Source organism: Alligator sinensis, unplaced genomic scaffold (genome assembly GCF_000455745.1).
Source record: "Alligator sinensis unplaced genomic scaffold, ASM45574v1 scaffold755_2, whole genome shotgun sequence".
NCBI lineage: Eukaryota > Metazoa > Chordata > Crocodylia > Alligatoridae > Alligator > Alligator sinensis.
Window position 1 is genome coordinate 2,183,601 of NW_005841883.1, and position 12,174 is coordinate 2,195,774.

The window sequence follows — 12,174 nt, forward strand, 5'->3', positions numbered from 1 at the left end:
GACTTTTGTATCAAGAGAGCACTTTGGATAGAGTGTAGGACATTTTTTAATGTTTCCTAGGAAGAATATACATAACTTTTAAAGTTAATTGTAGCCTTGGAACATAGATGACCTGCAGGCTGCCCATTGGGAACCGAAGTTTTCTATAATATTCTGTTCTGTTTAAATTTGGGTCAACCTAGAAACATTTAATTTAAAACCACTTCTAATATTCTGGTTGCTGAGTAATCTAAACTGTAAGTTATGTCCGTCTGAAACTGCAAGTGTAAACAAAAAAACATACTTAAAAGTCCAAAAGCTTATTCCTCTGTCTTTATTCAGTTTTCTTTTAAATAAAAAATATCATCAGTAATTCCTGTATGATTGTTCTTTGCTTCCTAGTTTGCAGTCTGTGAAATACAGCTAGTCTGAATGCTCCATTCAGAGAAATGGGGAGAATCTCCTAGAATGAAGGAGAAGATGGAGATGCCGGCAGTTGGCAGCCAGGAGAATGGTACAACACCCAGCTTCCTTGCATTGCTTTTCTTATTTTTTTGCTTTCTTTTTTTTTATCAGAGGGAGCACATGCACAATTTATTTTTGTAATTTAACCTCCTTTGCTTCCTCTCCCAATCCTTAAGGCACTAAATAAAACATTTTCATAGATAATGGGAATAAATTCCTTTCTAAGGTGGTATGGCTTTTTGTATGAGATGTGCTTGCAAATATTATGTTGGATAGAAAGTGAGGAAGGAAAAATATTTTTCCAATCATTTGATTTTCTGTCTGTTTTAGGACAGTTTTCAAGCTTTTTTGGCCACATACCCATTTACCTGCATAATATAGCTGCTCATACCCCTTACATTTGACATTTATCTACAAGTCTGTCCCTTACTAAAAGTGTTGACTATCAGTGTGTGGAAATGCCATTACTCACCATGCATTGACCAATCAGAAGCTCCACTGTTATTAAAATTTAGGCACATACCCCTTTGCAAAGTGCCATGTTCCCCCCAGGGTACATGTACCCCAATTTGAAAAACACTGTTTTAGGATAAGGGAGCCAATCTAACATATTTAAATTGGAAAAAGGAAGATAGGTAAAATCAAATTTACTTAGGCATTTGGACACCTAAAATGCAACTAGTTACCTGGTAAGGTTTATCAAAGTGCCTAAATGAATTAGATACCTAATTTCTAATGATTTCCTTCAGAAGTTAAGTACCTTGCCTGGTTAGGAATTTTGGTAAATATAAGTAAGCAAATAGAAGCAGGTCTAGCAGCCTAAATGCCTTTGTAATCAAGCCCTTAATACCCAGTATAGTAGAAGATTGCATGTCATAGTTTACTAAACAGAGCATCAAAAATTAGAAATGATCCAATACCACTTGTGGTGGATCAGTAGATTTGATACACCTGTACGGGGCATTCTAATTTGCATATATGTTCCATTATGTCCTACATCAGGGGTGTCAAAGATATGGTCCATGGAGTCTTAGGATCCAACCTGTGGGTCTTGGACCAACCCTGTGCGCCTCATGTCACGCATTGACCACAGATCAACATGCAGAGCCAGTCTGGTGCATGCAATGCCTATACCAGACTGGCCCTCTGGGGCTGAATCAGGCTAGCCCCATAGACCAGCCCCATTCACTGGCACCAGTGCACAGGGCCAGTTCACCATAGTCACAGTTGCCATGCACCACAGTTGCCACAATCCTGAATCTACCCATGTCTAGCTCCTATTTGGTGGGAGTGGAAATTTAAGCAAGTTATGTTCTTGGACATCTGGGCCGATGCATGAGTTTGGACAATTTTCTGTTTGTGTTGAACTGTGTTGCACTTTTCTGTTTGTTGGGTTCAGGTTTCTCTCTTGTTCTGACTAGTGCTACAAGAATTGAATCTCTTCTACAAGCGAGATGTCAATGGAGTTGGAGTATTATATGACCTGCTTAGATCTCACTGGCTGCAGGGCCTCCTAAAGGTAAAAGCACTCTTCAGCTACAAAGCCACAGTCTGTGTTAGGAAGCAATAAATTGGTATCTGCCTCGTTGTACTACATGGCATCAAAATCTCCACCTAAGCCTTCTAGCCCTTAGAACTACAGTGGTTAATGTTTGACACTTGTAGCTAGTGATGCACAAATTTTTGGCTAGCATCATATCCAGCTGCCTCTATGGGGCAGAGCTGTACTGCTACCCAGCATGTCCACAGGTGGTGGATAGTGTAATGACCTTCAGGGAAGTTTAGCTGTGAAATAAGCAAGGGTAACTCTGATGAATAAGCAGCTGCAGACCAAGCAGTGGCAGTACCACCAGGATGTGGTGAAGACAGCAGATGGCAATACTTTCTTTCCAGAAAACCCACATATTCTTTGATGGTGCTGTGACATGGCAAGTACAGGTTACTGCTATAATAAGCCTGTCCAGCCTCTAGCCGTGGGTCTACAAGTCCTCAATGGCTGTGAAGGTGGATGAAGGCTGCAGTGGGACAAGATCCCCAGTTGTCTCGTTCTGCTTGCCATTGGATCAAGGTCCCGTTCTGTCAAGAGCCGTGTGGAAGCTGATGTGCAGAAGCTTCTCTATGATAAAAGAAATCACACACAGGCATCTTCCACGAAAACAGCTTTTCCAGCACATTCCTCAAGCCCTTTGGTGACCAGCTAATGGCAATGGAAGCAGAATTGTGAGGTCTGGAAGCTCCTACTCATGAACTGGCATTAAAGAAGTTACAAGAAGGTCATCTAACACTTGGATGAGACAGGAGTGCAATTCAGCAGCTGTAACTGTGACTGAGCAGCCCTCTTCAAGATCCTCTCTGCTCATCCTACAGGGGGAGCAGGCTAAAAAAGATGTCCTAAACATAGCCTGTCTAATGCAGTATTCTGTATTTCTTCCTGACTGGATAACCATGTGGGATCATCTGTGGTTGAAAATACCAACAAAGATGCACCATCATTTTTGGGACCCGGAATATCAGAATCCTCATGGACAACCCTAATAATGAAAGCCCAGAGCACTGCACTGCAATTGTGGCCTGAGAACTCAGACAACACAACATCGATGTAGCTGCATTGCACAAGACCCGGCAAGTGGGTAATGGGCAGCTCAAAGAATATGGAGGCAGCTGTACCTTCTTCTGGAATGAGAATCCTGTCTTCACAAAGTTCGTTTTGCCATTAATAATGAACTCATAAACCAACTCAATGAGTGCCCTATCAGAATTAAAGAGCGCCCCATGACTCTTCATCTTAAACTGTCAGGAAGCCAATACACCATTGTCATCAGTGTATGCCTTGATTCTTGATGCTGCCAGTGAAACCAAGAAGGAATTCTATGCTAACCTTGACCAAGTCCTTTCTGACATCCCAGAGAGAGAGAGAGAGAGGCTTATTCTTCTCAGTGATTTCAGTGCCAGAGTCTGAAGGGACTCTAACCTCTAACTAACTGAACCATCAGCAAGGAGGGAGTAGGAATGGTCAACTCCAATGGCATCCTCCTCTTGACCAAATGCATGGAACATGGACTCACCATCACTAACACCCTGTTCCGCCAGAAAAATAGGCACAAGACATCACGACAATGATCTAAGCTTTGGCACCTGATTGACTATGTCATCGTCCGTACCCAAGATCGCAAAAATGTCCACATCACCTGAGCTATGCTAAGAGTTGATGATTGCTGGACTGATCACTGACTCATTCACTTGGTTATGTCACTCAAACTGGCTCCCAAATGATGGCTGTAGCAGAAGCAATGCTAACCGAAGATCAATGCTGAAGGACTCAAGGACCCAAGCAAGCAAGACCTCCTTCTACTAGTACCTCAACAAAAAACCTGGTGAAGTCCAATCAACAACAATGGAAGAATTTCATCAGTGTGTGCGGTGCCCTTAAGGCCACCGTCATCAGCACCTGTGAAGAGACGCTTCGATTCCCTACCAGGAGACATCAAGACTGGTTTGATGAGAATGATCAACTCTTGGATCTCCCAGTCAACGGCAAGTGCAAGGTCTTTTGTGTTTGGTAAAACAACAACAACTCCAGGCAAAATAAATTGAATCTCCAACAAGCCAAAGCAGAGGTCCAAAGGAGGACCCATGATATGAAGAACAAATGGTTGGAAGACAAAGGCTAAGGAGATTCAATATCTCACTGACATCCATGATGTGTATGGTTTCTTCAGTGCCACCAAAGCCATCTGTGGTCTGAGCACTCGGGGACCAACCCCCTTGAGACCTAAGGATGGAGCAGACCTGATCAAGGAAAGGGGAGCTATCAATGCCCACTGGAAGGAGCATTTTGAAGACCTCAATCAAGAAGATCTTGGAATCCCTCCAACCCTTGATGAGGTGAGGAAAGCCATCAAGCAGATGAAGAATGACAAGGCATCTGGAGTGGATGGAATCCTCATGGAAACCTTCAAGCAGAGAGTGTGGAGCTCAACTCACAGCTTCTTGCCTTCATCTAAACCAGGGGCGGGCAAAATGTGACCACCAGCTGATTGGATTCATCCTGCAGGCTGGCACCCACCAATTAATTGTATCCAGCCTCACCAGCAGCTGTCCCTCCTGCACTCTGCATGGGGTTGAGTCCTGCCCACTCCCACCTTGAGCAGCACATACTGCTCTCCCAGCCTCCCCCGCTGGAGGGCACCAGTCCTGGCCAGCAGGCACAGCTTCCAGGCAGGGCTGCCACTGCTACAGCTGCAGCAGGGAACTGCTGGGCTGCCCTCCAGTGACAACTCCTGTCCCTGTTGCAGTGCTCCAGGCAGCAGGCAGGGAGGGGAAGCTGCAGCATAGAGGTGAGTGGGGCTCTGCCTGCAGCTCACCTTGGTCCTACTTGTGCATGGCTGGGTGGGAGAATGTGCAGATGGAAGGGGGGTGTGAAAGAGTTTGGCTGCTCATGAAGCCCCGCCAGGCAGGCACGGGACAGGTAGGTGAGGTGGGAGCAGCAGCAGCAGTAGCAGCCAGCATGGGCTTGGTTCAGTCCCACTGGGCAAGCACAGGACAGGCAGGTGGGGGGGGGGGCGCAGCAGGGGCCCGCGCCAGCGTTGCCCCACCAGGCAGGTGTGGGACAGAGACCAAGACAGCTGGCAGTGCCAGGATTGGCTCCTTGTCCCCCCTCCTCTCTCCCAGGGGCTTCCCTTGCTGCCTGCTGGTGGCAGCTGCTTTTCTGCCTTTGCAGCACGCTGCAAACCAGGCTGGCAACACTGAGTCCCCTCCTCCTCCCCCTGCTTGTAGAGGGTCTGGGATCAGCCAAGTCACAAAGAGCGGGAGGGGGAGAAGCCCCTCACATGTGCACACCCAACCCATCCAACCCCCAATTGTACTCTACATATGTGCCCACACCCCCTCACACACCTCACCACACCCACACACACCCAACACTGTCCCACACATCCCACACCCCAACCAAACACTCCATCATACCCACACAGACTTATCTACATTCCCCAGACATCCCACACATACCCACACATCCACCTCCACTGTACCCACACCTCACACCTCCCCACCATACCCACACACATTGTCCAAACCTCAACCACACATACACCCCACCATACCCCCCACACATTCAAAACTGTTCCACACACTCCATACCCCAGCCACAAATTCCACCTCCCCACACACACCCCCACATACACTTCACCCCCACCATACCCACACACCCCCACACCCCAACTCCCCACCATACCCACATACACACCCAACAGTCCCACATACACTGCACATGCATGCACACACACTCACACCCCCACACACCCCCTCCACGCCATCACACAATATACAAGTAACGCGCCCCCAGAAGGAGTACTTCCTGGGCAAGGGGAGAGACTTCTGGTGGCCAAAGGCCAGAGGTTAGGGGGTGGGACTTCCAGTCACAAGATAGTGACCAGAGGATGGGGCACCTATCAAGGGGTGGGGGTATCCTTGCAGCCTTCAATGCCTCACCAAAAACCTTTTAAGTGACCATCCAGCCAAAATAATTGCCCAGCCCTGATCTAAAGGACCTGGAATGATGAGGAAATCTCAGACAACCTCACGGACACCATGACTGTGACAATCTTCAAGAAAGGAGACAAGTCTGACTGTGGAAACTACAATGGGATTGCCTCACTGTCCACCACAGGAAATATCATTGTGAGAACCCTTCTAAACCGTCTCCTTCCTCTTGCTGAAGAGCTCCTCCCAAAATCTCAGTATGGGTTTAGGGCACCAAGAAGTACAACAGACATGATCTTTGCAGCTCACCAGCTGCAGGAGAAATGCCAGGGACAACATAAGTCTTTATACGTGGCCTTCTTTGAGCTCACAAAAGGTTTAGACTGTCAGCCAAGAAGTGTTGTGGAAGATCCTTCTGAAGTACAGATACCCACTGAAATTTGTCACCATTCTCTGCCTGCCTAATGATGGTATGTGAGTGGTAGTTCTCAGTAATGGATCTGTCAGAGATCCCCTTGAAATTAAAATGGAAATTAGGCAAGGCTGCGTCATCGCTCCAACACTTTGCAATATTCCTTGCTATGATGCTACATCTGACCACCAACAAACTTCCAACCTGAGTGGAGCTCTGGAGAATGCTGAGTTTTTCCTGTGCCTCAGAAGCCATCTCTCACAGAAGGCTGACATCAACAAAGAAATCTGACAAAGCCTCAAATGTGCAAGTACAGTTTTTGGATGCCTGAAGAAATAGGTGTTTGAAGATCACAACAACAGATCCAAAACTAATCCCATGGTTTATCAAACAGTAATGATCCCACCTTGCTGTATGGAGCTGAGACATGAACAACATACAGGAGACATCTAAAGTTGTTGGAGAGGTACCATCAGTGCTGCTTGTGGAAGATCCTCCAGATCCAGTGGAAGACAGATGCACCAATGTTGGCATCATCCTGCAAGCAAACACCATGAGTATTGTGGTGGTGATTATCTGCCATCAGCTTCGTTGGGCCAGCCATGTCATCCAGATGTCTGACTCCAGACTCCTGAAGCAAGTTTTATTCTCCCAGCTAAGCCAAGGTGTACGCTCAAAAGGAGGACAGAGAAAGTGCTTCAAGGACATCTTCAAGGCCAAGTTAAAAAAATGCAACAACAATGGATCATGGGAGACTATCACCCAGGACTCCCCCAAATGGAGGAAGAGTCTATTGCAGGGATCTCAGTACTTTATGACAACAATAGGAGTTGAAAAAAGAGGAACAGCAGAAACAGCGTATCCCAGACCAAATGAAGAATCCAGCACCACTCACCCCACATGAAAATATATGTTGGAGCTGCAGTAGAGGTTATCAATCCCAGATGGGCCTCATCAGCCATGTTTAGACATGGAGATAAGACCATCATAGAAAACAATCATCCTCGACTGCGAGAGATTGCCGAAGAAGCTCCAGCTGCCTTGGGTGCCCCAGCCTGAACGACCACCTTGGTTGAAGGATGACCTTTGGCACAGGTCTAGAGCAGGGTATAAATTCATGCTTTGGTGAAAAAAGGCTATTAGACTTTGAAGGGGGGACCTGGTGCATCTTTTTCACTACCCAGACTGACTGAAATGATGCCTTGTAAATTCTAGCATGTGTAGATGTGTATTAGGAGTAGAGAGAACACATGGCTGACGATCAGGAATGCTGGGTTATTTTCTCAGTCACTAACCCTCTATATGTCCTTTAACAAATGAATTAATCACTTTGAATCCCAATTTTGGCCTTTTTAAATATAGCAATAATATTTTGTCTTGTAAAGAAGACCTTAAGTAAAAGTTCTCTGTGTGTGAAATGTGTGTGAAATGTTTGGACTGCATTGATCTGATGCATAGTTGGGATAGTGTGTTAGCATAAAACATGAAACGGGATGAAATTTTCCTGCTAGGCACAGTAGTTAAATTAAGACTTAAAAAAAAATCCTGTAAATAGAGAAAATAAATAATAATTAAAAAAGATTCTAGTGAATTAAAATTTCTTTGAGGTCTTAAATTTGGAGATTTGATCTTAATTTAGCTTTGCTACTAGTATCCGTTTATACTTTAAGGAAAAGAAGAAACAGAATTTCTGGAAATGCTTTATTGGATTAGACCTGGGATATGTCACTTCAAGAGGGATGTAGATAACCTGGAAAGGGTTCAGAGGAGGGCCACCCATCTGGTTAAAGGCCTACAGGAAAAAACTCTGAGGATTGATTAAGGGACTTGAATCTCTTCAGCCTCTGCAAGAGAAGGCTGAGAGGTGATCTTGTGGCTGTCTACAAACTCAACAGAGGGGATAGCAGGAAATAGGGGATATGACGTTTACCAGAGCATCCATTGGGGTAACTAGAAGCAATGGCCACAAACTGAATGAGAGCACATTTAGATTGGACATCAGAAAAAAATTATTTGCAGTGAGGGTTGCCAGAATATGGAATGTGCTTCCAAGGGAGGTGGTGCTGTCCCCTTCCTTGGAGTTATTTAAGAGGAGATTGGACAAACACCTGGTTGGGGTCATCTGACCCCAGCACTCTTTCTTGTCCAGGGCAGGAGGTCGGACTCAATGATCTAATAGGTCCTCTCCGACCCTAAAATCTATGAATCTGCGTCTAGTATGAGCTCTATCTGACAGTGAGCAGTTCCAGATACTTTATACTAAGGTGGAAAATCCCTGTGCGCCTGGCTATTTGAGTAGTACTGTATAGTATCAGGGACTACAGGTGTGGCCCCAGCTGTTTGATCTGTTTATATAGACCCTGAGGGGAGTGATAGATCAAGTGATTTTTATTTTGGTCAGTCTTGGGAAGACTTAGTGTGGCACACCTGAGTGTACACTTAATTTGAATATATTACCATGATTGTTCACCCATTTGAGTTACTTTTTATTATTTACATTTTATCATTTCACCTTAGGTTTATGAATGCCTCCGTTATTATATCAGAAAGAAACCGGTTCCAGTCATACCCCAGGCCCGGGTACTGTCTCATGAGGTAAGATGGCATATATGTGTGTAGATGTATTGCTCGGTGCAAGGCAGCCTGTGCTGCTGAGCCCCCATGGCCCGGGGGCATAACAGGCTGTGTGGGGCTGTGCAGGACCCCGCAGGAGTGGTGGCGATTGCGGGAGGGGCGGAGGAATGCCCCAGATGCAGAGTGAGAAGTGGCAGCTGGGGCCACTCAATTAACCGGCGTATTTCGTTATCCGGCATCCCCTGTTCCCAGGAACACACACAGGTCCTTTATTTACCAAATTCAAATCTATTCACTTATATGCAAATAAACTGTGCTTATTTGTTGAGCTCCAGGTGAGGATTCAAGTATACATTGCAAATGTTAGTGAGCTCTTGTTTGAAATGTAGGTACTTATCCTGATTTTACAGATGGGGATTTAGAAAAACATAAAAAATGTGGCTTCCTCAGGATCATGTAGTCTGTGGCAATAGTCATACAATTTAACCATTATACCTTCTCTTTTCCCTAAGTGGCAGTCTGTCTTGTTATTAAAGTTACCATAAAGGAGTTTGACACAAAATTATTAATTTTGTAAGAGAGGATGATTGTAACTGTATCAGGATGGTTAATGGCTCATGCTAGAAAGTGGCACTATGAAGTTAGTGAAACCTAGGCTAGATACCAGACATTCGGACAGGTTAGGGGGAAGTTCACAGTTTCATAGGTGTTAGTTCAACTGAGTTAAAAATGGCCACCCAATCTAAGGTAAGTCAGGATAAGGGGAGGAGTTGGGTGGGAGTGGAGTTTGGGCAGATCAGGGGATCAAGCAGGTTTGGGGGCCTGCAGGGGATCCAGGGGGCAGAGTCCATAGGGAGGACCAGGGGTTTCCATGGGGGGCGGAGCTAGCAGCAATTGTAGGGGAGATTGGGGAGGCAGGTGGCATCTGGGAAGGTTTGGTGAAATATGGGGGACTCACAGAGTGTGGGTGGGAGCTTGGGAGGAAGAGGGGACTCTCTTCCCTACTCCCAGGACCAGGGGCTATTTTTAGCTGCCTGACCTCCACCCTTTGGCAAATCTGTTTTTCCATCCCTCCCCTCAGTGGGACTTGCTTCTTTAGCTCCTGGCATCTGCAAATGCTGATAACTGGCACTGGGAGCAGTTGGTAGGTGGGTAGTGTGAGGAGGTGGGGGGCTTAAAATGGCCCAGTGCCAAGGGGGAAGGTAGCAAAAGTGTAGCCCTGGGGCTGGGGCCAGCAGCTGAGCTTTGTCTAAAAATGGCCAACCCTATCTAAGTTAGATCACTTTGGAGGCAGGGTTAACTTGGATCAGCTCAGTCATTTTTAGACCAATCCAACCTTCCTGGAATTTCTGTACTGTTCGCACTTAGATGGACCTAACTAATAGGCCTGTGTGAATAGGGAAGTATTGGATTTGAATTCGGCCAATTTGGAGGACAGTGATGATATTTGGATCACTATCCCGAATCGATTCAGCTGGATCGACTTTGGAAGATTCTGCATTGATTCAGAGAGATTTGGCCGTAGACTATAATGGGGAATCACAGAAATACCTATAACTGTCATTTTCTGGCTGATTCAGATACAAATTGCAGAGATGGTAGCCCCCTCTGAGGGTATGAAGCCTGCCATGTTTCAAGGAGATAGGTGCAGGGGTTTCAGGGAAATTGTACCTCAAACTGCTGAAAGCTAAACTTGTGTGTGTGTTAAGGCGTATTTGGATGAAAACAGCAGGGATGGCAGCCCCTTCTGAGAGCATGAGTTCTGCCAAGTTTCAAGGAGATAGGTGCAGGGGTTTCTGGGAAACTGCAGCTCAAGCTGCTGACAAGCAAAACTTGTCACATGTGAAGTTCATAGGCCTAGCTGTGAAAAGTGGTTTGTAAATTCAAACAAGCACCGAACCTTGCTAACCTCATCACTAGAAGCCGACTTCCTACAGTTCAAAACACAAAACCTGCCAACATATCTCCAGTACGCCCACAAACTGCACCAGAATCTATCAAAGACAAGAATACCCAACTACCTGTGGAGGCACATTTCTCACAAAAAAACCACACTGTCTCTAGTCCCTCAGGCCTGATCCTCAAAGGGAATTTACAAACCACTTTTCACAGCTGGGCCTATGAACTTCACTTCATCAGCCTCCTAGATACAGAAACTCATGGACTCAATATAGACATTGGATTTATGACATAGTACAATCTACTGGACATCTGTCTCCCCAGGTCCCTCTCCACTTTTACCTGCACTTCTATATCCCCCCACTCCCCACCCCAACCTGTCCCTCACCCCCTGACACCTCCATTTCCATTTTCACTGACTGGCTTTCTTGCCTGCATTGCATGCCAACCTCAGGCTTCTTTACTATCCCTTCCATCCAGGAAGAATTCACATGCCAACTGCAAGTGCTTCCTTGGCCTGACAGAGGGTTTTTCAACCTGAAAGCTGGCATCTCAGGCAGCTAAGCTGAACTCATTGGAGCCTCACAACTGGACTGCAACAACTTGACAGCCTTAGGCCTGTCAAAGACATGATAGGTCTGGGCTTTTCCCAGCCAGGACTGTGTGCGTACATGTGGTAGCTGGAAGTTATGGTGCCTCCTACCCACCTTTCACCAGTGGGATCCTTGGTCCTGGCATTTCCTGGGGCTGCCGCACTGCCAGCAGTCCCACCAGGCCACTTGACCCTGGCAAAGCGCAGTTTTAGTGGTCATACCCATGACCTGAGGTCTCCTTCCCCATAGCCCCAGCCCATACCTCCAAGTTTTTCCTGGCATGGAAGCTCAGCAGGGACATGCTCTTCCCCTGCTGGCTGGTGATGCAGTGAGTGCTGCCTCCAGCTCAGAGAGCAGGGCATTAAGTGGTTTAAAAATAAAAACAGAAATAGGTGCGGATGAAGTGAGGAAGGTGGCACTCACTCTGTCTGCAGGTGAAGCTTGGAGAGGTTCACCTTCAGGAACACTAGCTGCTCCACCCAATCAGGCCAAGGAGGTGTGGTGGGGTGTCACAACATCCCCAGCAATGCTGAACACCCTCTCTTGGAACACTGGTCAGTGGACAGGAAAGGTGTTCCTGGGCAACCAGGGACAGATCCTGCCACATCTGGCTGCAAGTTGCCCAATAGGTCAAGGGGTTGCAGTCCAGCAGCTCCACATCCTCAGCAAGATAGGTAGCCACTGGAGCCTTGGTGCTACCTGCCCAAGGCTGGGTCTGGTGCGTCTGGATCCCAACATTGAAGCCCTGCCCTTTGCCCACATTGGTAGTGG

General features: G+C 46.6%; 1 protein-coding gene across 1 annotated transcript in view; it reads left to right on the forward strand.

Moving 5' to 3' along the window:
• The first annotated feature begins 447 nt into the window (after positions 1-447).
• Positions 448-12,174, forward strand: part of MPP4 (membrane palmitoylated protein 4) — a 55,608-nt gene continuing 43,881 nt past the window's right edge. The window contains exons 1-3 of the mRNA XM_006017691.1: positions 448-493; positions 1,866-1,963; positions 8,855-8,932. Of these exons, the coding sequence (XP_006017753.1) occupies positions 448-493; positions 1,866-1,963; positions 8,855-8,932 (222 nt within the window). The remainder of the gene's footprint in view (positions 494-1,865; positions 1,964-8,854; positions 8,933-12,174) is intronic.